This window comes from Lepisma saccharinum, chromosome 9 (assembly GCF_977018435.1).
Source record: "Lepisma saccharinum chromosome 9, izLepSacc3.1, whole genome shotgun sequence".
NCBI lineage: Eukaryota > Metazoa > Arthropoda > Insecta > Zygentoma > Lepismatidae > Lepisma > Lepisma saccharinum.
This window is the reverse complement of record NC_139237.1, coordinates 88,360,844-88,386,820: the sequence shown is the minus strand read 5'-3', so window position 1 is coordinate 88,386,820 and position 25,977 is coordinate 88,360,844. Positions and strand designations below refer to the sequence as shown.

Here is a 25,977-nt window from a genome sequence, read left to right as displayed (position 1 = left end):
CATCAATTTCATGTAATGGTCACTCGTCCTTATCGTCGCGATCATCGAACAGGGAATAAAAATTATAAAAATAAATACGATGGAAGAGTACTTACTTCATCTCTCACGAAATCTCCTACAAAACCGGAATATATAAAATACATGTATATTCATTCACATACATTTTCGATTTCTATTTTTAACTAATCGAGACCGAGAACGGGAGAGCAATTTTCAATTCGACAAACCGAGAGACGGAGAAACTGTCAAGTCTCGTTTCTTCTTGGCACCTCCGTAATCGAGTTGTTCTGTTTGTCATTGGCTTTGTATTGGCAATTATTGTCATTATTCTTCCCCTGCAGGTAAACCATAACGATGAATTATGATGAAATGAAGCAGATAAAAGGGCAAGAACAAGAAAGTCATGCCTGTTCGGGACTCCAACCCAGAACCTTACGTAACGAGATTTGAAATTCTGGAGAAGGCGTCCGTGTTTCGCTTGGTTTTCTCTTTCCTCTACTTCCCTTATATTATCATACATGTATAATAAAAATGGATATGATACGATATGTTGCGATTCATAATTGTGCTGGTTAGATGCTACAGATGTGAACTCCAACCTGCAATATATTATTCCCTTTTGTTTCGTATCTGGTTGAACATGAAATTTTCTTACACTGTGATAATTTCTTTCTTAGTTTTGGTTTGGTGCACAGATATGCTAATCTGGACTCGACCTTCAGTTTAAAGTGGGATACTAACCACTATGTGCATCCACCGTGTATCAAACCCGGGATCCACTGATTACAAGGCGACGACGTTATCACTACGCCATCGAGGAGGCCCCATGACAAAATGTTATTCACTCGATCTCTACCATAATTTATTTCAGCATTTACATTTTCGTTTTCTTCTTCTTTTTTCCTTTTGTTAACTACTCTTATACAACTCTTTTTGCGTCTTCGAATTTCTTCTTGTTTCAGGAAAAAATAATACATGCAGGCTGTATAAAAATCCCCCGTTCAAATAGATAAAACGTTCACTCTCGAGAACTAATTTACATGTTTATCACTAACGTAACCATTAGGAAACTATTGAAATGTTAACTGATATCACTGCAGATGAAACAATACTTACAGCCACTAACGAAATATCTATTCTTGTGTAGCCTCACAGACAACAAGTATCTGGTGAGTCATTCACTCTTGCTGACTACGGGCGAAGGTCACTGAACTAAAGGGTGGTGGCAAGCAAGCAGGTTTTTGCTCTACCAAAGACGAGGTCACGTGTTCCAGTTATCAATGGCGTACGAAATAAGGAGGAACACAGCTATCTGACGTATGTTTTGGTCCCGTCATTGCACGTAGAACACTTTATCGTCGTTGCCTTGAAGTTCCCTCAGGGCACTCCTACGTAAAGGCTTCTCAGCTAAAAAGAAGGATATCTTCCCCATTGAGTGGAGGAAAAGTGGGTGCGTATAGAGGTCCTTCAACTTTCGTATTCTTTTTCATTTCAGAACCCGTGCTGTATCGTCGACTTAATCCAATCTATCCGATGTAGGTTTTAGGTTCTGTTTCTGTTCGGTTATTTCACGTTGTCTTCCTGCTTATGATATTCGCGACGAAGGTTCTGGATTCGATAATCTGGACAATAACGGGATTGTGTTGGTTGCTTGATTTGGTGTCTTAAGTCCACTTTATGTCCTGTTAGGCTAATCGTGAATGGACCTACAGTTTAAAGGGGGATCCGAACCACTATGTTCCTCCACCGAGTATCGAACCCGGGATCCCTTAATTACAAGGCGCCCACGATCCCACTCCGCCATCGGGGATTGTGTTCGCAACGAATGAATCAAATTTGAGTGATATGATATGCAACCATTGGAAGACTATTGAAAGAAAAGCAATGGGAACCTGCCAGTTTTTCTACTGCAGACAGGAAACCATAAACATGGAAGAGAAGCTTATATTCTATGAAACCTGACGCTATGTGCTCGAATACTGGCTAAATATAATCCATAGAGGCATAGCAACGTTAAACAACCTCTTATATGATACATATAGGTTTAAAAAGGTCGAAATACAAAGATTGTGTGCGCCTCACTGATGACGTAGTGGTAAGGCCTTGTAATCAAGGGGTCTCGGGTACGATACCAGGTGATCGCACATAGTGGTTCGGATCCCACTCTCAACTGTATGCATTTCAGATTAGTCTATCTGTGCCGGTGACTCAGTCGGTAACGCGTCTGACTACCATGCTATAGGCCCCGGGTTCGATCCCCGGCCGGTTCAAGCCCGGGAACTTTTCTAACGTTGGAAGCGACCCCGGCGCCCATCCAGCGTCGAATGACATGGGTACCTGGGGGAAACCCTGGGGGTAAAGGCGGTCAGGGGCGTGATGCTGATCACATCACCCACACTCACGAACGAATCAAGAAAGTGTGGGGCAGCGTGATGCTGATCACATCACCCCCACTCACGAACGAATCAAGAAAGTGTGGGGCGTTACCCCCACACCCCCTATACGATTTCATGGCGTAGCGCTAAGCACAGGTGAGAACTTTACCTTTTTTTTTTTTTTGCATAAAGTGGACTTACAACAAAATTTAAACTTGCGATAAAGATTATGATAAGGTATTAAAGAATTGGGTCTAACACATTTTTTTATTGTTTACCAATGACATTGTTAACTAATATTCTTAATTTCAGTTTCAAGATGAAATCGGCTACGAAATAAAAGGAGTGGGTTCATATTTCTGTTACGAAATTCCACTTTTGTAGTAGACCTGTGCCACACTAAGATGTGACATAATAAACAAATCTGAGACACTTTCAAAGTATTAAATTGCTATCTACGTATTTGGGAAAAATCTTTCAATATAATACTTTTTTTGGACGCGTCAAATCATAGTATTTAATTCCTGTTTTAGCAGCTTTAAGAAACCTGATTTTGGGGGGGGGGGGTTACAAATGCCCTTTCTGCTCCCGTCAAGTTACGCCTATGACAAACAGGAATTCAAAGTAAAAGACTGTCCCGACTAAATCGGGAGACACGTCTGATAGATTTACAATTGGGAAAATCATAATTAAGCGTGTAGTTGAAAACAACCTATTTTCATATATTGCACGCAGCTCTACTTTTTCTGCAATGTGGATCAAGAACTGGGGACGTGGAGAAGCACAACACTCCACGTAACCAATAGCCACGTGACCCTCTTTGCTTTCCTGCCATGTTGACCTTCGCGTGGAAGACATTTCTCGGTGTTAAGACAGGCAAAATCACCCGATCATCGAAGGGTGCAATATGTGTTGCCTACCCTCCTGCATTACTTGCTCCTATTAAAGCCTTATGGGGAAGAACTTTTTTCCATGACTGTACACGAATTAACTTTGATTGCACTTTCCCACTTAGCACTTAGAAATGTTAGAACATTTCATGTGGTAGATATTACTTACTGGTTTACTATTTTACGAGCAAATTTTTCTTGTCAGAAAATGTATGTATTGTTGAATGTATGTTTTATTGTTTCAGTAGTCAGTGCTATATTACATCGTCAGAAAAACTATGCAAAATGGGGCTATAACCCCCCATGCACACACAGGGGGGTTACTTGATCACTCTTAGAGTAAAAAAAAGCTTACCTATTCTTCTCGTCGCTTATATTTTTATTCTTCTTCTCCCTTTGCTGCATTTTCATTCCAATCTTCATTTTCCTCTATCAATATTAGAATATGTTTCTTCTTATTTATTCATCTCTTGTTGACAGGGGGGATTTGCCACTAGGCTATTCTAGGCTATTGCCTAGGGGCCGCACAAGAATGAGAAGCTGAAGCGGCAGAAGTTACAAACATCGTGGACTATTAAAATACCTTAACATTTTGATAACATCAAAACAAAACCACATGTCAAGACCCTTTACTTACTAAATTCATGAAAGATGGTAAAAGAAAGGAGGTTCTAGGAAAGTTTTAGATGAGTGTTCTCTTCTTAAATCAAATTGTAGTGTTTTATTAATGTTTACCTAATATTTTTTAATCAAATGTGTCAGTTTTAAAGTTTACAAGTGTTATTAATGCTATTAGTGTAAGTAAAGTACTATGATAACAAAACTGTTAATATAATAATAATATCGATGATAATAATAATAGTAATGTTGGCAGGGCCGAAAACAAAGGGTAGCCTAGGGGCTCAAAGTTTATAATAACCCCTGCTTGGTAATAAATCTTTTATTACCTTTTCCCTCTCTCTTTCTCTGTGTTCTATCATTTTTATTTATTTCTCTTTCTGTCCGTCTTAATCATTAAATTGCTTTCTAAGATTATCTCAGTATTATAGAGCGACCACATGGAAAACAACCTTCGGCGAAAAGTCTCCGCGCATCTCCCCTTTCTTCCGTTGAACTCGGGCCATAAGGAAGCATGCTCCTTTCTGCCCCTCCCCTCAAGCGGGAGTACGCTGCACAGGAGTCGCGTATCTGCGCAGGATTTTTTGTTTGTGGTTCCACTATACCTTTTATATAACTAATAATAACAAAATGATCTTCTTTTTTTTTAATGTGTATTTTTAAAACTAGGTACTACTATAGTATGAGGGTGACACCTATAAATCATATATTTCGCACTTTTTTACATTGCTAACGTACTATTTTGGAATGCGGAACATTTCCTAAGGTGAAATAATGCATTTCTAACTAAGATAATGTATATTTCTTACATTTACGAGTACTTACTGTTACTTGTTATTTCCATTCTGTAAGACACATTATGGCGACAGTGTACTGGTTCATCGCGCGTTGTGCGAGTGTTTTGTCGATTTATGCAGTGTTGCAACTTCGTTCACCGGAAAATACCTACTTTCGTGCCCGGATTTGAAATTATGCTAATACCTCGCAAAACATTGACGTTAGCCTCACAAACCATTGACGTTAGCCCGTCAAACCATTGACGTTAGCCCCAAAAACCATTCACGTTAGCCCTAAAAACCATTGGCGTTAGCCCCAAAACCATTTTCCGTAAGGTTAGGTTAGGTTAGTCAAGCATAGTAAAAAAATATAAAAGAATTAAAAATACTCGACACGTCATGTTCTAGTGAAAACACGGCAAGTTTGAAACACTGACCACGGGGTTACGTCATATAACACACGGAACATTGTGCTCTCGTGCAGAAAGCAAATGGCGGCAGCAGAAACAGCGTGTCGGACAGAGATTTTCGCAGAAAACAACATGCATTCGCATTAAAATGGATCAAAACTACATTCACGTACTTTCTCAACGCTACAGAAAATGATTTCCGTAAGTACTTTCTCCTGTAAATTTGAAGCCGTCACCTCTATACTATAGTGGTACCTAAAACTATTTTTAGGTCGTAAATGCATATTTTAAAACGATTTTCAAGTCTTTAAATGGCTTACTCTATTAATCACAGATGATTGGCACAGGTAGATAACTTATTTTCAGGAACATCCTTCTGCTCTTGTACTTTGGATCGAGAATCTTTTCTGTGGCATTTCTTTGACATCAAATTATTTTCACCTTTTATAACAAATATATTTTTATGACTTATTGCTTACTCATTGTAGGTCGTGAAGAGGAGAGAGATTTTGAAGGGGGACCAAAGGGTTCAGCTTTTATCAGCGCCATCTGCCAACAGTTGAAGGAAAGAAGCGAGAAAGCTGACTTCTTGGACGTCTTGACAAACGTCACATGTCAGTTGACATGTGGAAATCAAAGGAACGCTTCTTCTGACCATAAAGAAGTGATGAAAGTGCCCAAAATAAAATCCCACCTTACGAAACTATTGTATCTTGTCAATGACGGAGATCCTTTGTAAAATGTATATTATCCTGTGTACTAAAATACATGTAATTCTATGATAACATATTAAAAGTATTCAAATATTTAGTTATGTAATTTCTGAACAGGGGAGGAATAACGTATATTTTTAATATTAAGTTCAGGGCCTACTCCCGCTGCTCCCTAGCTACGGCTCTGAACTTGATAAAACTAAGAAAAGCAGGTATTCCGAGCGAATCGGGCAAAAAAGAAGTGTTTTTAGTTGCATAAAATTTGAAATCGTGGGGGCAATTGCCCCTCTGTGTCCCCTGCTGGTGTTATTTGCCCTCAATGTTTGCCCTCATTGACCACTTGATTTCCGTACAAGGTTCGGGGGGGGGCAATGCCCCTGCCCTCCCTGTGGATGCGCCACTGGGTGTCGAAATGCTTAACGTTTGAGTCTTTGTTTTAAGTCTACTTTATGCACAGATAATCGGGACTGGTCCTTCAGTTTAAAGTGGGACCCGAACCACTATGTGCCTCCACTGGGTATCGAGCTCGGGACCCCTTGATTACAAGGCGGCGACATTACCATTACGTCATCGGGGAGGCCCTGGAGTGCATAGGATAACAATATCCATCCACGAGTCTCCCCCTTCCGCAGGACAACCAATTAGGGAAGGATATATTCCACATCAATCACCCTGGATGTGTCATTCTTGTAATTGTATATGTACATTCTTTCGTCGTGTAAGAACCAGAGCGACGTTAAATCAAATTTATCAAATTTGCAGGAGAGGGGAAATAACGTATTCTTAGAAATATATTTCACTCTTAAATAAGTCAGAAAATTGGATTAGAAGTGGAGATTTTGTCGATCGGAATCCATAATAGAGCTTGAAACAAAACTAATAAAAATGCATTTTTTGAATTACGGATCCTCTTGTTCTCGTACAACGATTTATATGTATTTATACATGGATATTGTAAGAATGTTACAGTTATACGTCTTAATTTCATACATAAGTAGCGAATGGTTAGTATTGCTAAAACATTTTTCGGGCTTTCGAATATTCTGGAGCCAAAATTATGCTAATATACGTACAGTGGGATCCATGAGTATTACCGTGCAAATTGTCCATCACCATGTTCGAGCACTTTATTTGGCCCAATAAGAGCTTCAAGAATTAAAAGAAAACTCAAAACAAGCTGTTGACAACTTCTGCACAAGCATACATAAAAATCAATCGCTAAAAGCACATAGGATGTAAGAGAAAAATTAATGAAAATAGTCATGGACAATTTGCACGGTATTACTCATGGATCCCACTGTACATAACTCTCAGCATTAAAATATCTCGCAGTCTTCTCCCAGATGGCAGTGCTCAGGCCCGTAGCCAGAATTTTATTTCAGGGGAGGTTCATGCCTAATCAGCGCCATACAAATAATAACAACAATAATAATTATTGTTAATTTACAATAATAACTATTATAAGTTATTAAAATATAGGCCTACCAATCTGCTACTCGATCCACCGTATCAGTGAATAACTAACACAATTGTTGTCCATTATTTTTCTTAAATTTTGTACAGTTAGTGTACTGAAAATCAGTTTGTATTTTATTATTGACTTTTACATAATCGTTCAAAAAAAGTATTTAACAGTTAGTAGTACATTTTACTCATGTGACCTTTCACAAAGAAAACTGTAAGTTTTGGAAGCTGTATATCCATTTATTCTTTATATTAAATGGTAGAATATAAATATATAATCTGGTTTCTCTATTATACACTAAACGTTTTTCGATGTAATGCAGTTTTTACTGTGGTTATAAATTTTTTCTGTTATTAACAATAAAAATAACATTTAAATTAGATATTTGTAGGATTTCGGGGGGCTTGAGCCCCCTTAGCCCTCCCCTCTGGCTACCTGAAAACTTCATATTAAAGCCGTTTAACGTCAGTTTTAGGATACCCTTGTTATATGTATGAACTTGCTACATAATAATCTCGTTTCTAAATACAGTATGTAACATTGTTATTCGTACACATAGAATTTCCGAGGAAAAAATGTCATATCTACTAGTAAATATAATCATTTTCATATGTACCTGAATATTAATGTTAATGAAGGTTTCACCAACAAATGTCAATAAAATGTATGTTCAAAGTGTATAAACAGAGCATATAATTTGTGTGAAAAGAGAAAAACACGCTGTTTCATGCAACGTTGTTATTCGTACAGGCAAGAGTTTCAATCTTCCTCGCATACAGCGCCACCGCTATTCGGGCGATTCCGTGCAGTTTGCAACTTCGTAACAAGTTTGAACATGCAGGCGCGCTCCCCGTCAAGCGGAATGCTGGCGTAGGTATTGTAGGCCTATCGTCTATCTATCAGCGTGTTCGAAATGGGCAAGGTGAAGGAACTTATTTCCGATCTGAAGGATGTTGTTATAAATTTGGCTCGTAGAGGTTATTCGTTAAGAAACTTGGACAAACAGTCAATAAATCACACTCCACAGTTCAATACATAGTTAACAAATTTAGAGAGGAAGGTTCAACGCAGAATGTGCCGAGAAAACCAAAAGAGAGACGGTTGAATAAACGTGATGAACGCTTTATTTTAAAAAGAGTCCGAGAAAACCACCGACTAAGTGTTCCTCAGTTACGACCGTTAGTAGAAAATGTTGCTGGCAAGATGATGTCCGACGTGCCTTTGGAAGCATGGATATCATGGCAGAATACCACGAAAGCGCCATATGTAGATAAGGTGAATCGCAGGAATAGACTTTCATTCGCGCAAGAGCACATCCACAAGGACCACTAATTTTGGGATAGTGTCATATGGTCAGACGAGTCCAAGATTAATATATACGGGTCAGATGGGATAGATAGGGTCTGGAGAAAATCAAATAAAGACAATGATCACATTAACACAGTTCCAACAGTTAAACACGGTGGTGCGTCATTAATGATTTGGGGCTGTATGTCGTCCAAAGGTGTTGGTACCATTCAGTTTATTGATGGTATCATGGATGCATATGTTTATTTGGACATATTGAAGAACAATGTAAAGCAGAGTGCCCAAAAAATGGACATGCCGCCTATCTACAGATTCCAACAAGACAATGACAGTAAGCATAAGGCGCGAGTTTACATGAATTGGCTAATATGGAATGTGCCCAAACTACTACAAACACCAGCTCAAAGTCCAGACTTAAATCCCATTGAGCATTAATGGCCAATTTTGAAGAGGCGAGTCCATAAAGCAGGCGTCAAGTCCAAAAAAAAAAGTTGAAAACTGTTGTGCAAGCCGAGTGGAATAAAATAAGCTCTGAAACATCTCGGAAACTGGTTAATTCTATGAAGAACAGGTGTCAAGCAGTAATTAAAGCCAAAGGATACGCATCAAAGTATTAGAACTGTCGGTCAATTTGCTCTGAATATACTTTTTTCTTTTATATTATTAAGTGAACGAATAGAAAAGTTGTACAAAAATGGCATGTTTCTCTTTCAGTTATTTAATTTATTATTGGCATCGGTTATACAGAATTTGGGTAATATTTTATGTTCCTAATGATATTAGTTATTGGATTGTAAAGAAACAATTTCAAAAGAGTGTATTTCCTTTCAGATATTAAAGCATTTTCTTTGAAAATCCGTGTGTACGAATAAGAATGTTACATACTGTATTCGTGACAGAAAACGCAGTTTACAAGTGTTTCATTTTTGTCTGTCAAATCAAATAGATTCCTTTCCAGTTCCTTTTCTAAAAATACAAATATCAGTGTTGCTACAAGTTGTGCCTTGCTACATTATTTTACAATTGTGGCATAAACCTGTTTCATTAGGATCGCACACGGAAAGTTCGAAACCAGAATGTTGTGCACGGAACACGTATCATTTTCTTTCCCTCTGCCAATCACGTTACCTAGCGGCAGCAACAGAAGTTGCAGTGGTCTTAACAGTATTGCCAACGTGGATATTTTAAACCAGGTTTGGTCCTTTTCTTATATATACACGTTTATTTACCTTCATGAGTCACGAAAGCACCGTTAATATCTCGAAAAGGAACGAGTTGCAAAACATAACAATACAATATATATTTTTTTAACCTTGTTCACCGACGCTTGTTAGGAAACCTAATCAATGTGAAGGGTTTCGACCCCAGCGTTCAATCAGTCAAATGAAGATCAGCAGGTCTGAGCATAAAGTAGATTTTAAAGCAAATTATATGAAGCTATGCTTGTTAAATTAATGTCAATGATTTAAGGAAATAACCACACCACTGACTTTATCTAAAAGTATATTTTGCGCCATTTCTGCATAGTAATCCATTTCTATACTGCTACAATGTATGTACAGTCACGGACACCGCTGGGTTGTAACGATTCCATTGAAAGTCAATGCATTCATTACAACCCAGAACTGTTCGTGACTGTACTGGCGTAAGATTTAAGGAAATGCAATGTAAACAGTAAAGAAATAAATCAAGTGAATATGTAGGTGGCCAGAATTAAAGTTACCCAACTCGGAGCCCTCTGTAGCCTGTTTGAGGCATCGTAGAACTCTGAAATTTGGTGAATCCACTATGCAGACCATGGGGAAGAGGATGGCGATAAAAATAGTTCCATTTTCCTCCACCAGGTTGAAATGTGGCGCTGTATTTCCATGATGGGTTGTAATAATGACGTAAACTGCTCCAATTGGTTATGGATGTGCCTTTACCTTGCAATCTTGCAATAAACGAGAGATTATTTTCTCGCAACTTCCAGCCACTAACAAATGTCTTTCTAATTAATAACTCAGCTAAATCACTTAACGTGATTATTTGTACAACCCATCATGGAAGTACAGCGCCACATTTCAACCTGGTGGCGGAAAATTGGACTTTTTTATCGCCATCCTCTTCCCCATGGTCTGCATAGTGGATTCACCAAATTTCAGAGTTCTACGATGCCTCAAACAGGCTACAAAGGGCTCTGAGCCCCCGGTATGTTCAAAATGTTGAGAAAGATTTTATCGACTAATTGTAAGATCAATAACAGTAATAATAATAATAATAATAATAATCTTGTGGGTGCGCCGCACCTACAAGATTTTTAGTTTGATAAAAACAAAATAAAATAAATATTTCTCACTTGCCATTATCAAAAAATAATAAGCAATTAAAACATTGAGATGGGACAGACTTTGATAAAGACAAGCTAACATTGCACAGGGACATGTTTCTAGATGTGTGCAGAACGAACAAAGAAAAAGTGGCCAACTTGTCAGACATTACAAATATTTTAAGTAGAGAAAACAATGGCCCCATGCGTGAAATGCTCACAGAATTTGTGAAGTTTGTACGGGTGATTTTAACTATACCTGTTACATCTTGTACCTCTGAGCGGTCATTTTCAGCACTTAGACGATTGAAAACGATTTTGTGGTCAACAATGACCCAAAAAAGATTGAATGATTTGGCAATTTTGCATGTTCATAAAGAAATTACTAAAAATATTGACATTACCAAAATTGCAAACAAATTCATAAGTGCAAATGACGTAACAAGGAATGTGTTTTATATTGAAAGTTAACATGTCATGATTATTATTATTATTATTATTTGGTACATAAAGTTAGTAATTTTGTAGTTTCTGTTCACAACAAAATCCTTGCATAGTTCTTTCTGCAATACAATTAAAATTATTTGTGAAGATTTTTTCATTTTAATTTGTATGAATGTGGTATTTTCTTTTAGTAACGTGTTGATAATATCATTGCCTCTTGCAATCATTGTGCATGTAAGTTGTTTAAAGTATACAATACTTGATAATTACAGATCTAACCGCCATAGATATGCACCCACAGAAATTTTGGAAAGTCGGCGCCCTTGGACACACACACACACACACACACATAAGCAAGCAAAGAAATATGGAAATAACACATGAACCATTGCCTTGACCGGCTGTGAGAATTACCGAGTTCTTCATCAGCGAGTGTTTACATCTGTACCTAAATCTTGTACATTGGGAGGCATAATTGTCAAATTTAATTAATTTTTCTTTTGTATCGTGTTTTTTTTTTGCCCGACCCTGTGGCCGAGTGGTTAGCACATCGCGCTGCGACGCCAAGGGTCCCGGGTTCGAATCCCGGTCGGGCTTGGTTGTTTGTGAATGTCCATTCATCAATTTCATCATTTCATCACTCATCCCATCTTCGCAAATTAGCCAAGAGGCACAAGACGCGAAGTAAAATAAAGTAAATCAATCAATCAATCAATCAATGTATCGTGTTTTTTAAGGACGCTGGTGAAGAGTTTATCTGGCGTTTTGTATCAATTCTTGAAGCTCTCATTACGTACATTTTGCCTGATAATACTTATAAATCCCACTCTACAAGAATTTCGTAACGATCGGGGAGGCAAAAACGGCAAGCCTTGCTGTACAGTGGGATCCATGATTATTACCGCGCAAATTGTCCATTCTTAATTGATTGCAAATATCCGTTTGAAAGAGGTCTCTTTTGGTTAGAAAATAAGAATTTTAAAGGATTAGGATTAGAATGTTCGTGCACTTTATTTGACCCAATAAAAGCTTCAAGAATTAAAAGATATCTAAAAACAAGCTGTAGAGAGCTTCTGCACCAGCATACATAAAACTCCATCGCTTCAAAACACATACGACGCAAGAGAAGAATTAATGAACATAGTCATGGACAATTTGCACTTTAATACTCATGGATTCCACTGTACAGTGGGATCCATGAGTATTACCGTGCAAATTGTCCATCACCATGTTCGTGCACTTTATTTGACCCAATAAGAGCTTCAAGAATTAAAAGAAAACTCAAAACAAGCTGTTGACAACTTCTGCACCAGCATACATAAGAATCCATCGTTTAAAAACACATAGAATGTAAGAGAAAAATGAATGAAAATAGTCATGGACAATTTGCAGGGTAATACTCATGGCTCCCACTGTACATATTACCAGACATTGCAAAATATAATGAACGTTGCGATTTCGTTATTTATTACTCTTAGGTGGTGGCAACTCTCTTAAGGAAATCACGTGATCGGATAGGTAGGGGGTGGTGTGCACAGTTCGTCTGCCTTTTGTAAAACGTGTATTTTGTTGTTGTTAAAGTGGGACATAAAACTTTGAAATTAAGCTATGTTATTAACTATAATTGTGTAAAGACAAAGTGCAATATATGAATGTAGTGGAAATTAGGCCGAAAGACAAGTAAAGCGTACATTTAATGTGCTTTCTTTGCTAAAACTGTTTGGAAGTTGTCTGGAAGTAGCAAGAACTGTCGAAGCAGGCTGGTGCAACTTCGTGTTTAATTCCCAGGGCCAGGTGTCTGTCTGCAACAAGGTAAGATGTCTTTATTCTCTTTATAATATCGTTTCACTGTTTACCATGTTGGCATTATCTTCGCAAGCTTTGATTGTTAACTTCGCTGAATAATCTAGTAGAGAGATTATTCGAAAGCATTTGTAATAAAGTCATTTGCGATAGCTTGTCGGTTAACGCAGCGAGTTTGTGTACATTCAGTTTATACGTATAACTTACTTCCGTAAGGCGATATGCGAAACCAGTGAAATAAGCTAGCAAATAACGTTTTTTTAAAATTTCAACAGAGGAGGGAGTTTTTCCTTTATTTCCGAGGCATCCTAAGTAAAAAACAAAAAACGAACAGGGAGTTCAAATTGTCTTACAATGTTCAAATATAGTTCAGCATTTTCACTCACAAGTTCGACCTAACTTATAAAATAGAGTTTATTTAACGACACGTATCAGCAGAAAGAATATGACTAAACGTAGCAAGAAGTTCGGGCATTTTCACGACAGTCCCGACAAAATAGGGACCTGTCCTGGCTTTAGCAATAATTTAGTGTTAATTTTTTTCCTTGGTGGCTGTTGCCAAGTGGAATTCGTTAATTAAAGCAGTTGTAGTGGTACAGTTATTCCGAAACAATACATATTTAGCAACATGTATCTTGCTCTCGGACAAATCTTTGAACTGATACAACTGCGAAAACACGGTACCCTAATGATATGGATTACGAGATCAAGGGGTCGTAGAACATGTTGATCCTGTTTCTCGTGCGACGCGACGCGATGCGATTGACAAGGAATCTGGACTAACAGCAAAACGTAACTCAAACCACTTTTTTGTTGTTGTTGTTTTATCAGATGACGAAAACAACACTTTCTTTTCAGAACACTTACATTTTCACTTGCACGTAATAAGTCCCAGTAAAATTCCATTGCGATAGTATACGAAGTCAGTTGTTTGAGTTTCCTTCCCACCGCTACATGCGCGCACTACGATGTATATCAATAGTTTATACCGAATCTTCGATTTTCATACAAACAAACTACAATAACTTTCTCATTGTATTATTATTATACAAACTTATTCCCATGGTTCAATATGTATTTACAAAAATAATGGATTGTCCACAACCGTTTTGGAATATATCGAATTTCGTGGTGTAGTGGTTAGAGTTTATCAGTTTTGATAGTTTTAATCCTACTTTATGGACAGGAGCTAATCATGACTGAACCCATAAAATTAGAAATGGAATGCGAATCGAATAATTGTGCCCCATCAGGATTCAAGCACGAGCAGTGATGTGCCGTAGACTATAAGTTTACGTCTTCATGCGTTGTCTACACGTAATATACCCGTAGATTACATTGGGTTGTAGTTTACATACACTACGTAGACAATGTAAAGTGCATTAAAATTAATTTTCAAGGATTTCATGAGAAGAGTTTGAGTTGGTGTTTTAAGTCCACTTTATGCACAGTAAGGCTAATCGGGACTAGACCTACAGTTTAAAGTGGGATCCGAACCACTTGTGCCTCCAACGGGTATCGAACCCGGGACCCCTTGATTACAAGGCAATGACGCTACCACTGCGCCATGGGGGAGGCCCTGGTTTCATAAGAAAGTGACATTTTCAACTATATTGGTTCCTAACGAATTGAAAAGAATTCTATTTACAACAAAATTTCTCTTCTCTTCTATTATCAACTATGGAAGAAGATAAATAGTATGCAAAAAAAAAATAACAGATGTCAGTCATGAGGCAACATTAGTCTTTTCCCCATAAAACACTAGAATATTTCCTATGTTAGGTTTTTTCGTAGGTGAGAAATTGTTGGAATTTAGAAGAAAGAGTATGAAAAGTTATCCTCACACATCAGCAACTGATACGCAGCATAATTTTGTTTTAATTCCACGGAGCCCTTTGATAAGTTATCACCTTTCGCCATGTTGTTTACATAGATTACGTCATCTACGTGTATACGTGTAGATTGTAGACTATAGTTGTTTACGCGTAGACGCACATCACTGAGCACGAGTTAATTTGATTGCAAGGTAGGCTAATGTTAACTGGGGAGGTAGTTAGTTTGACCCACAGCTTATATGTACTATATACACTAAATGCCTTGTATAAAAATTGTGACTGTTTACAAACAATCGTTTACCTACTTATCGAAGCGTTTTTACAATAATCTGTGTGCGAGCTCTGTTGTAAAAGTAGCTGAATATAAACAATAGACCCGGATTTGATGGAGGGGAGGGGAATAGACATTACGCCCTCTGCTGGTAAAGAAGCTATGTAAAGGAAGACAATGTAAAAATGATGTATTTGAAATGTGAAATTTTTAAAGAAAGTAGCTAACAATCTGTCATAACTTTCGCTAAAAGCTATAAGTAAAAATGTGTATTAGAAGGGAAGGAGGTTACTTTGGGCTTGGTCAACAACATGGTTAAAACACTTGTTTTTCCGCCTTGAAATCAAGAACTCCCGGGATCTTTACAGTTTAAAGCGGGATGGAAGGTCCAGTCCCGCGTAAGCATTCTGTGCATAAAGTGGGCTTCAAACGAACTATGGCGTGTTTTTCTTGCACAGTCAGTGTGGTGTTTTGTAAAGCAGGTAAATGCACAGAATAATGTCTCGATTTAGAGTTTTTTTCTTTCTTTCTCTGGTGATGTTGTTTCAGCACATAACTTACAATATGCACGGTTTTCGGAAACCGTTTTTTGTTCAATCCTCATCCACATTCCAGCAACACGAGCAATCCTCCTTAACTTTGGGAGGCGTGGGCAGTTGCCCCCCCACACACTTTTTGCCAGTTTTACCCGTGCACAATGGTAAACCTTATCTACCAAGGAAAAGTAATCTGTCCTTGCACCACAGTTTAAGCACCTTTCCCCCTCAGTTTTGGAGCCCAATCGCCTTAAATCAATGGTTTTTAATTTTTCTGTTACGATTTTAAGTTGACGTGAAGCAGAAGTCGCCAAAGCTGTAATAGGGACTTATTTATACCTCAGTATCATATATACGTTTGTTTTGTTTGTGCTTGTAATGTTTGTGTATTTCTGCATCGTAAGCAATACGTACTATAACAAGGTCAGGTTCCGAGAGTGACGTAATGCACTTGGCGAATTTTAAACTTCGGCACGAAGCAAGGAGCAAAAATGAATCAACAATACGTGTTATAATCACAGGTTCTAATCCTTGTTGGGGTACCTATCACTAGTTCCTTATCTAGTTTTTAAATAGTACTACAAACTTGACTAAACCATATAGAAATCCTAGATTAGTGGCAGTGGCGTGCCCAATGTGGAGAGATTGGTGGGGGCCATATCCGCTTTTGCCCAGTATTCCTAAAGAGAACATCAAAGGCTTGAAAGATGGCAAAATGAAGACTGACTACTGAAAAAAGTATACGTAAGACACGCTTCTCAAAAATCTTGGGCACGCCTCTGATTAGCAGCCTCGTATTATCATTTCCTGCACTGAAAATAATTTACTACCTTGGAAATGATTCCGAAAGAAACTATAAAACAGGAATTGATACATGATGTTTATGAATTAAAATTTTACACAACTTTGTAAACAGTCCGTTAAAATATTTTTGAAATAGTAATCTGAGAACATTTAAACATTTATGTAAGGGACTTGGTTAAAAACGTGAATTAAATATACTTAAAGAATTGGTTACTTTTATCTTCTTTCACTATTTTTTGTTTATTCAGCTTCTTTACTGGGCTTTGAAACTCTACTCCCTATATGGTTAGTTAATAGAGGAGAAAATAAATTCCAAAGTACGTTATTTTGCGATGTAAAAGCAGGGGCAGGCGTCTATAAAATACTGCAAGGAAAGCATTTATTTTATTGTGACGTGTTTTTAAACCATTAAAAGCTCCTTTTGTGGCACGACCTTGAATCTTTCTTACACTGAAATAAGTTCATGACGGGAATTATACTACGATATACACTTAAGTTTATTCAGTTCAATTTTTTATTACACTTTTTCGAATTGCTAATAACAAAGTTGAAGTAATAAATAAATTAATGTTTTTTTATATGGTAGAATTCACAAAAATATATACTTATGCAAAGGAAAATATTATTTGATAGGATAATGTAACACATTCACGTATATTACTAGGAAGTAAACAAAGATTAGTTTCTACAGATGGAACCCGTGGTATGACGTCAGCACGTGTAGCTTCTTAACTTGCCGAAGAATACTGTTGTTATAATTTTTGATAGCTTGATGCAGTTTGCCACATATGAGTTAACGTATGTTTAATTATCTCTAGAAACTCTTAAATAATAGTGAAAAACATTGGAGAATAGTATTTGTGTCCAAATTTTTGTGGGGGCTTCCAATTTACGTCACACGAAAATTCCCGACAAGTAAATTGCATAAATCTACCTTGTAAATAAATTAACAAAGGAGTATAGATGTCGCCTAGAGCAGCCCACACTGTTTCCTCCACTCAATAGAAATATATAGGTGTAATGTTCCAATAAATTGTGGCGAAAATTCTCGCCAATAATAAATAATCTTTAATTGTGGGAAAGAGATGTGCGTCGAAAGTTTCTTTATGATGTTTTGTCATATATAAATAGGATTTCGTACGTTAAATTGTAGTAAATACTACGTTTACTCATCTCTTTGGCAAACGTTTTCGTGTTCAATTTGGTTCAACAAAAGAATGTCTCTTACCAGCTTTTCGCAGCTCTATTCGATTCAATACCGTTTGAAATTAACCCATTACAGGTAGTAACCGGTGTTGGAAGAAGTGATTACGCAGCAGGCGAGGCGGGGTCCAGCGTTGCCAGTTTTTATGCTTTCGACATTCCCTCCGCGTCCAAAATCGTCCAGGTTCTTGTGGATAACAATCGACCTTCCAACGATGTTGTAGCGTCCCGGGAAGAGGGTGGCGGGGATGGTGTGGAAGTCAACCAGTGCCACGCCGCTGTCGTCAGCGTAGAGGTTCCCCGTGTCTCCGGCGTGACGTACGGTGTCTGTGGGACCTCCATGTAGGTTCTGGAAAGACGACAGCGTTAAACCTAGCCACTTTACTCCGTAGGAGAGGATACATACTAACAACAATAATAATATTTCTTCAATTGCACTTACCTATGATATGTAATTAAATTTAGTCTATATTTCAATAAGACTGCACAATTCTTTGAGTTGAGAGTAGAAATGGCCAAATCCAGATTCAGATATCCGAGCATTGGATATTTGGATTATCCTAAATATCAGGATATCCGAAATACCCGAATGTGTCCATTATCCGCACAATTTTATAGTAAATATTTACATTTTTCTGCCTACTGCATTACTACAGTATAAATGTACAAAGTTTTCCTACGTAACCAAAAAAAAAAAAAAAAAAAATGTGAACGAAATACAATTTACAACATAACATTCTGAGTTTGGTTTCATTGATTGGTTGACTTGGTGTTTTAAGTCCACTTTATGCACAGTAAGCCTAATTGGGACTGGACCTACAGCTTAAAGTGGGATCCGATCCACTATATGTATCTACCGGGTATCGAACCCACGACCCCTTGATTACAAGGCGACGACCCTACCACTGCGCCATAGGGGAGGGTCATTCTCAGTTTGGTGTCCCGATCCTTTATTTGTCAATAATTTCCTTCATTTCGTACGCTATTCTCACCAGAACAGCTTACTGAACTTGAAAACTTAGGCTAAATTGCGATCTGAATACTCGGATATCAGTAGAGCCTCCCGATGTCGTAGTGATAACGTCGTCGCCTTTTAATGCAGGGGTCTCGAGTTCGATACCCCGTGGAGACACATGGTTCGGATCTCACTTTTAACTGTAGATCCAGTCCCGATTACTCTTTCTGTGCATAAAGTGGTATAGGTAGCGGTTGGAATTCATCTACAGATATAAGACCACGTGTTTACTTCCTTAACGTCGAAGAACTAAAGAAAGCCGCCGCCACAAACGTGGGTGGGTGGGGTGTGAGTGACACTCAAAATTCAGCCAATGGACGCAGCTTTCATTCTACTCGTCTACGCCACGTGGAGTCCTTGAGCCAATGGGCGCAGCTGTCATTCTGCTCGTCTACTCCACGTGGAGTCTCAGTCACATGACTGCGGATACGCTGTTGCCGTACTTAGCAACTTCAATGTGAAGACCGTGGGAAGGCGGAGGGACAAGGTGGCGTAGAGTAGATGTGTGGCAACACTTTGGGTTGAATGTGATTGTTGCAGCTGGTGGGCGCGCTCCGTGGACTTCAAAGCCAGCCGGTCGTTAACGTAGCTAGCGCGTCGACTATACCAGCCGATACTTTTCATGGATATTGGTCTCTCACGGGGTCCCCAAAAATGCCGCGCGACCCTTTCACGGAGTCTAATTTTCCTGAATTCAAACTTTCTTTTTATTTTGCACGAAAAATTGTATTTTTTGATTACATAAAATCTATTTTTAAAATTCTGATGTAATTCTCGAACATTCTAAAGGAAATTCCTTCCTAAATTCATGCATTTTGTTGGAGAATCATATTGACACACCAATGCTGGTCAACATTTTGAAGAAATTTTATTTTTTTGTAATTTTCAAGTATCTGTATCGGTGGGAATCGGTAAGAGTATCGGCATCGGCGTAGGCACCTACTTTGGTGGGGGGGGGGGGCAAGGTACTTCCCACTTCAAAATTCAAGTAGATGGGACACATTTTATATATACTTACACATAAAATATTGTTTATGCCAACCTTGCCCCCACCAAATTTAGCTTGCCCCCCCCCAAATTTATCTGGACGTCGATATCGGTTCAAAGTGGTACCGGCTCAGCCCTACACGCCTGAAAATGTAAAAAAGTATCAAATTGTCCTTACCAGATCGGGATTGAAGTGAGGACCAGCATCCTTGCACTTATGTCCCGTGCAGCCGACCTCGTGGATGTGGAAACCATGGAAACCGGGAGAAAGTCCTTTGATGTTGCCCCAGATGCGAAGTGGTCTATCGGGATGCTGTTCCAACAGCAGCGCCCCTGATACGGTGGAGTTCTCGGCGCCTGGCGTCAGGTGGCAGAATGCACTCTGGGACTGCAACTGGATGGAATAGAGACGAGAGCAGAAACTTCATAGAGCGAAATAGAAATCGGTGTACACACTAAACCAGTGAAACCAACCACAATAAAAACTAACGAACCCAATTGGTAACAAAATATAAACAAATGAAGTGTGTGCCTCACCAATGACGTAACGTCGTCACCTTGTAATTAAAGGGTCACGGGTTCAATCCCCAGTCAAAAGTCACTTTAAAACTGTAGCCCCAGTCCCGATTAGCCTTCCTGAACACGAAGTGGACTTAAATGCAAAAACTTAAATGAAATATGTGAATTGTTACGTTGTGAGGAAAAAGTCATACATTAAATAACTGAAAGAATGTCGAAAGCTCATAAATAAAACCATATAGTCCCAATTGATAAAATACCGCCCCCCCGATAGCGTAGTGGTAACGTCATCGCCTTGTTATCAACGGGTCTCGAGTTCAATACTCGGTGCAAGCGTATAGTGGTTCGATTCCTACTTTGAACTGTAGGTCCAGTCCCGATTAGCCTATCTGCGCATAAACTGGACTTACAACAAGACGCAAATCAGTACTTAGAACAAAACGTAAATCATGACTTAGAACAAAACACAAATCAGGACTTAGAACAAAACGCAAATCAGGACTTAGAACAAAACACAAATCAGGACTTAGAACAAAACGCAAATCATGACTTAGAACAAAACATATCAGGACTTAGAACAAAACGCAAATCATGAGTTAGAACAAAACACAAATCAGGACTTAGAACAAAACGTAAATCATGACTTAGAACAAAACACAAATCAGGACTTAGAACAAAACGCAAATCAGGACTTAGAACAAAACACAAATCAGGACTTAGAACAAAACGTAAATCATGACTTAGAACAAAACATATCAGGACTTAGAACAAAACGCAAATCATGAGTTAGAACAAAACACAAATCAGGACTTAGAACAAAACGCAAATCATGACTTAGAACAAAACATATCAGGACTTAGAACAAAACGCAAATCAGGACTTAGAACAAAACGCAAATCACACTGAAATCAATTGATAAAAACACTAAAAAAATACTTTTATATTTAATACCTGAGAAGGAATCCAATAACGTGAATAGACACATTGAATAAGAGAAAACAGGATAGAATTCAACACAGTACCAACAAAGAAATTCCACAGTAGAAATAAAGGATCAAAATAAGTCTAAATGGTATGTGAGACAATTATGTAAGAATAAATACCTTAATTATAAATACCTATCTGTGCGAAGAAATATGGCAGAATGAGAAAGTGGGGAAAGAATCATAAATAAATGAATGTCATTGAAAAAAAAATATTAATTAATTACATGCTAATAAAAACAAAGAACACAATGCAGACATTCGGTTTTGAAAACATTAAATAACAGAATAAAATAAGGTAAATCCCAGTTTTCCCCCTTGAATACATATTAAATGGCCAAAAGGTCAACAAATAAACACAATGTTCAAGGAAAGAATGTCAGAGACGAGAAAAAGAAACAGTGATTCTGTGCTAGTCCAGTGTGCTCATTGTCAGAGATTATTTGGAAGTCGTACAAAATTTACAAATGTGCACAACCTACCTTGTATAGAGATGAATAATAAGAGACTGGTATGTGTACTAGATGGCCACAGGTAGCTGTGTATGCCAGCAGCAATACAATAGCTCTGAAAGAAATAACAATTTGTATTAGTTGCGATATATATACATATGGATAAAACATACAATCTTAGCATGTTTGTTTTCCAATTTCAACGCTAGATGACACTAGATTGCAGAATTACCTAATCAGCGGTTTGGAAAGGATCTGTTTAAATTTTGATATATTTGGGACAAAAGAACATACATATTTTAAATCGCGTATGAAAAGGAAAAGAGTATTTTTGTGAGTAAACTGAAGTAGGTCATTAAGCTATCCAACCTAACGAAGATTCACATGAAGCATATTCTTGAAACATTTGTAAAATTGCATTAAACTACATGTAAGAAGTATACAAGATTTGCTATCATTTACAGTATCTAGAAATGATACAGCCAGCAAAAATGGATGAAACTGAAAAGTTGAATATTGGGAAAGCCGATTGTGCATATTTTGATGCGTTGAGTTTTTGTGTGTAGCTAGTACTTATTTTCGGGGGATTGGAGAAGAAGATATATATATCTCCCTTTCTCATTCTCACCTAACGGTTGCCAGATGCCTGGGCTTAATGGAGAACGAGTTCTGGCCGAAGAGTATAAAATAGATCGAAGTAGAACGTTCACCTTTCAGAATATGATGTGGGTCCAACAAGACGGTTCCAAAAGAAGTATCCAGTATCAGAAATAGCGAATCTATATCTCATTGGTTATACATTTTGTGACGCACTTACCAATAGGTAAGTGCTTCTTGATGAAGCAACGTTTGGTAGCTCACCCACTATGCATCAGGTTTTTCTTTGTACCTGTAGTTACTTCTCGGTCATCAATATAATTATAGTTGGTTGGTTATAGTACGGAACCAAAACGACAAAAAATGAGGGGTCAGTAAAAGTATTTGTAAATCATGATCTTGGTCTGCAAAATGAAGTTATTTCTGAAGATATTATTGCTTGGCATGCAATGTTAATTGGACATTGGGAGAAAACGAGGCATATTATACCACCTCAAAAAACACTCCTTCAGTTTGAACTTTTTATGTTCCTGCAATATCCTTATAATAATTAACAGAAATTACTGTGACTGAAATGACATTATACGTGTAAAATATATAATTTTAAATTCAAATTCACTTTCCGGGGAGGGACCGTGCCCCCTTGTCCCCTTTTCGGACATCCATGGGCATGTCTGTCGTGTACGGTATTTGAACCATGATCCATGAGGGTCGAATACTTTCGAGTAATCGATAGATTTGGACTGTTGACTAGAACAGACACATACAAGGTTGAAAATATGTAGGCCTACCACTTCAAATTTGTAGTTCACATGTCTTCTTGTGTATCAAGTTTCATATTTACAGTTAGGTGTAAATTTCCTGCAGAACTAGCGTGAAAGTAGCTACAATTATCGTTACTAATTACTAGATGGTGCTGTTTGCAAGGGACTGAACAAGTTTATTAAATGCGTTTAAAATGTTTCTTTCACCCTACATGTATAGCACCAGTTTCGTGCATTTTTACAACTCTCTGTCGTTAAAAATTGTTTACCAGAAATTCGAAGCTTCGAAAATAGATTGCAGCCGTACAAGCTGTAGCAGCTAAGGGAAGAATGCAAGTGTTCCATTAGGTAAGTTAGCCCTTGGTCATATTGCGACAACCGACGCTTGCCAATGTTCTCACGTTCTCAATTGCTGGGAGCTACGCATGGAAATATGAATTCAGTTTTTCCTTCGATCTGAGCTTGGGTGTTAAAACACTTATGCACTTTCAGAAAAACATCTTACTTTTTAAAAATGTGTTCTTTCAGTATCTGCAGAAACTCTACATGTTAGCAGATGTTAGTATCTTTCAGCTAATGCTATTTAGCAAGCAATAAATGTAAAATTTTCAGTTCTGAATTGCAGTACCTTCCTTTTAGAAGCTGTTTACAGACACATATGGTAATTGAGATGTCACTCTCTTATTTTTCCTGGTTTCGTTTAAAAATTTGTATTTTCTCAAACGTTCAGGAGGTATGTAGTCTCATCAGCTCCCCCGTGCGTACGCCAGTGGATACAGTACTGAATGACCATTTTATACTGAAATTGTAAGGAAAACAACAACAATTATACGCCTTCCGGTTGGCGTAGTGGTAATCAGGGGATCTAGAATTTGATATCCGGTGGAGGTGCTTCGGTTCCTACTTTAAACTGTAGACCCAGTCCCGATTAATCTATCTGTGCATAAACTGGACTTAAAACAAAAACTCAAAAAGAGAGAGCCTTGTAATGGAATTTTGAAAGAACTTTATGTTTAGGTTTGACCGTGTAAATTAAATAGAATGATTAGAAATTTGGTTTTGAATTTACCATTGATTATTTTATGCAAAAATTTCATGTCTGCTAGTTCGCGACGAGTGTGAGGTGGCTGGATATTCAAGACAGACTTAATAAAGCAGAGCTTTATGGAGATATCTCAGATGCAGTTTTCCAGAATTTGAAATATCAAGGCGGTTTTTCGAAAACCATGGCGTCACGGTCAAGATGAGAGATGTCATACGGGAGAGAGCAGGATACGCTATCCAATGCACCATGCAGGGACGCAAAGATAGCTTTCCATAACTAAATGACACTAACTATGTTAATTTTTCAAGCAACTATCGTTTGGTTATGATGTGAGAAATGACTGTTGCGAACGCTGGACATTGCAATATGTCTCATACAGTGTGCAAATTAACGTGGGGATATCAGGGATCCCTCCCCAATTGTTATCCCTGGCAAAAGAAAATCATGTTTATTCCTTAAATAAATGGAACTGAAAGCATGTAGTATACCATTTCTTAACTACGTAAGAAATACAATTGAAAAATCATTCGTGTCCATTATTGGTCCAGTCATGAAGGATTTCCCTTCCAAAAAGTATGTACAATTGCTCATTAAAGGACACCATTCTGCAACTGACAAACTTCACCTATCCAAGACACAGCAGACGGTTTGCACTATAGTTTTCATGACATAGTGCTGATATTTTACATGTATTAAAGTGTTCACAAGAAACTTGTAGGTAAGTTAGGTGGACGTTAAATTTGAACTTGGCAATAGAACTTCGTTCAAGTTTTCAGTGTTGTTAGTTTGATAGCTCTTTTTTTGTGCACGAGTTTTCTTGGAATGTAAATATATTGCTTCTAAATCACGTGTAAATGTTATCACAATATTTGGTGATTGACCCGATGTTGTAAGGTGCTTACTGCTTAGAACCGCAAGGCAAAAGTTTAGCTTACTGACTGGTGGCATATATGAATATCCAGTGCGCGAATTAATGGGTGGGATGCCGGGAATCCCCCCCCCCCCCGCAAAATAATTTATCCCCGGCAAAAGAAAATTATGTTTATCGCTGCCAGGGATGTTGTTATCCCCCTCAAAAAAAATGGAATTGGAATCATTGAGAGCATTTCTAAACTACGAAACCAACACAATTGAGAAATCATTCGTGTCCATTAGCCTAATGATCCAGTCATGAAATATTTCCCTTCATAAAAGTACAGTAAAACCTCGTTAATCCGGACTAATGGGGGATAAGTTGACCGGTTTAACGAAAGTCCGGATTAACTATGGTTGATTTGGCGTTTTAAGTCCGCTTTATGCACAGTAAGACTAATCGGAATTCGACCTACAGTTCAAAGTGGGATCCGAACCATTACGTGCCTCCACCGGGTATCGAACCCAGGGCCCCTTGATTACAAGGCGCGAACGCTAGCCGGATTAACTTAAATAACCTAAAAAAACAGTAGAAAGTGCATTAAAACTCCGTTTATAGCAACAAAACCTTTTTTATGGTGTATTTAAAGGGCATAGGCATAAATACACTATACAGTACAGCAAAATGTAAAGCAATACCACAATGCAGTACGTACATACGACGTTTGCGATTGTTGACTTCTAGCCACATATAAAACTTTGCATTCTGTTTTTTTTTTGCCTTTTGCCTGTCCGGATTAAGCGAAGTCCGGCTTAACGAGGTTTTACTGTATTCAGCCTTGTAGTTTGTGGATTAAAGAAGAACGCCATTCTGTAACTGACCAACCTCACCGAGCTGAGACAACAGAAGGCTTATTTCCAGTTGTTTTTATGGTATAGTGCTCCTATTTTACATGGAAGTTAGATGGACGTTAATTTTGAAATTGGTTAGAAATTTGGTTAAA

The 25,977-nt window shown here is 38.0% G+C and overlaps 2 protein-coding genes across 3 annotated transcripts in view; one reads left to right on the top strand and one right to left on the bottom strand.

Moving 5' to 3' along the window:
* LOC145992814 (caspase-1-like) overlaps positions 1–5,818 on the top strand; it is a 29,115-nt gene extending 23,297 nt beyond the window's left edge. The window contains exon 7 of the mRNA XM_083129202.1: positions 5,558–5,818. Coding sequence (XP_082985328.1) covers positions 5,558–5,808 — 251 coding nt within the window. The 3' untranslated portion in view covers positions 5,809–5,818. The remainder of the gene's footprint in view (positions 1–5,557) is intronic.
* An 11,261-nt stretch (positions 5,819–17,079) lies between these two features.
* The window catches only part of LOC145992813 (superoxide dismutase [Cu-Zn]-like), a 72,128-nt gene continuing 63,230 nt past the window's right edge, over positions 17,080–25,977 (bottom strand). For both annotated transcript variants that reach the window (XM_083129201.1, XM_083129200.1), the window contains 3 exons: positions 21,746–21,830; positions 19,940–20,155; positions 17,080–18,108 (listed from right to left, as the gene is read on the bottom strand). In XM_083129201.1, the coding sequence (XP_082985327.1) occupies positions 17,833–18,108; positions 19,940–20,155; positions 21,746–21,830 (577 nt within the window). In that variant the 3' untranslated portion in view covers positions 17,080–17,832. The remainder of the gene's footprint in view (positions 18,109–19,939; positions 20,156–21,745; positions 21,831–25,977) is intronic.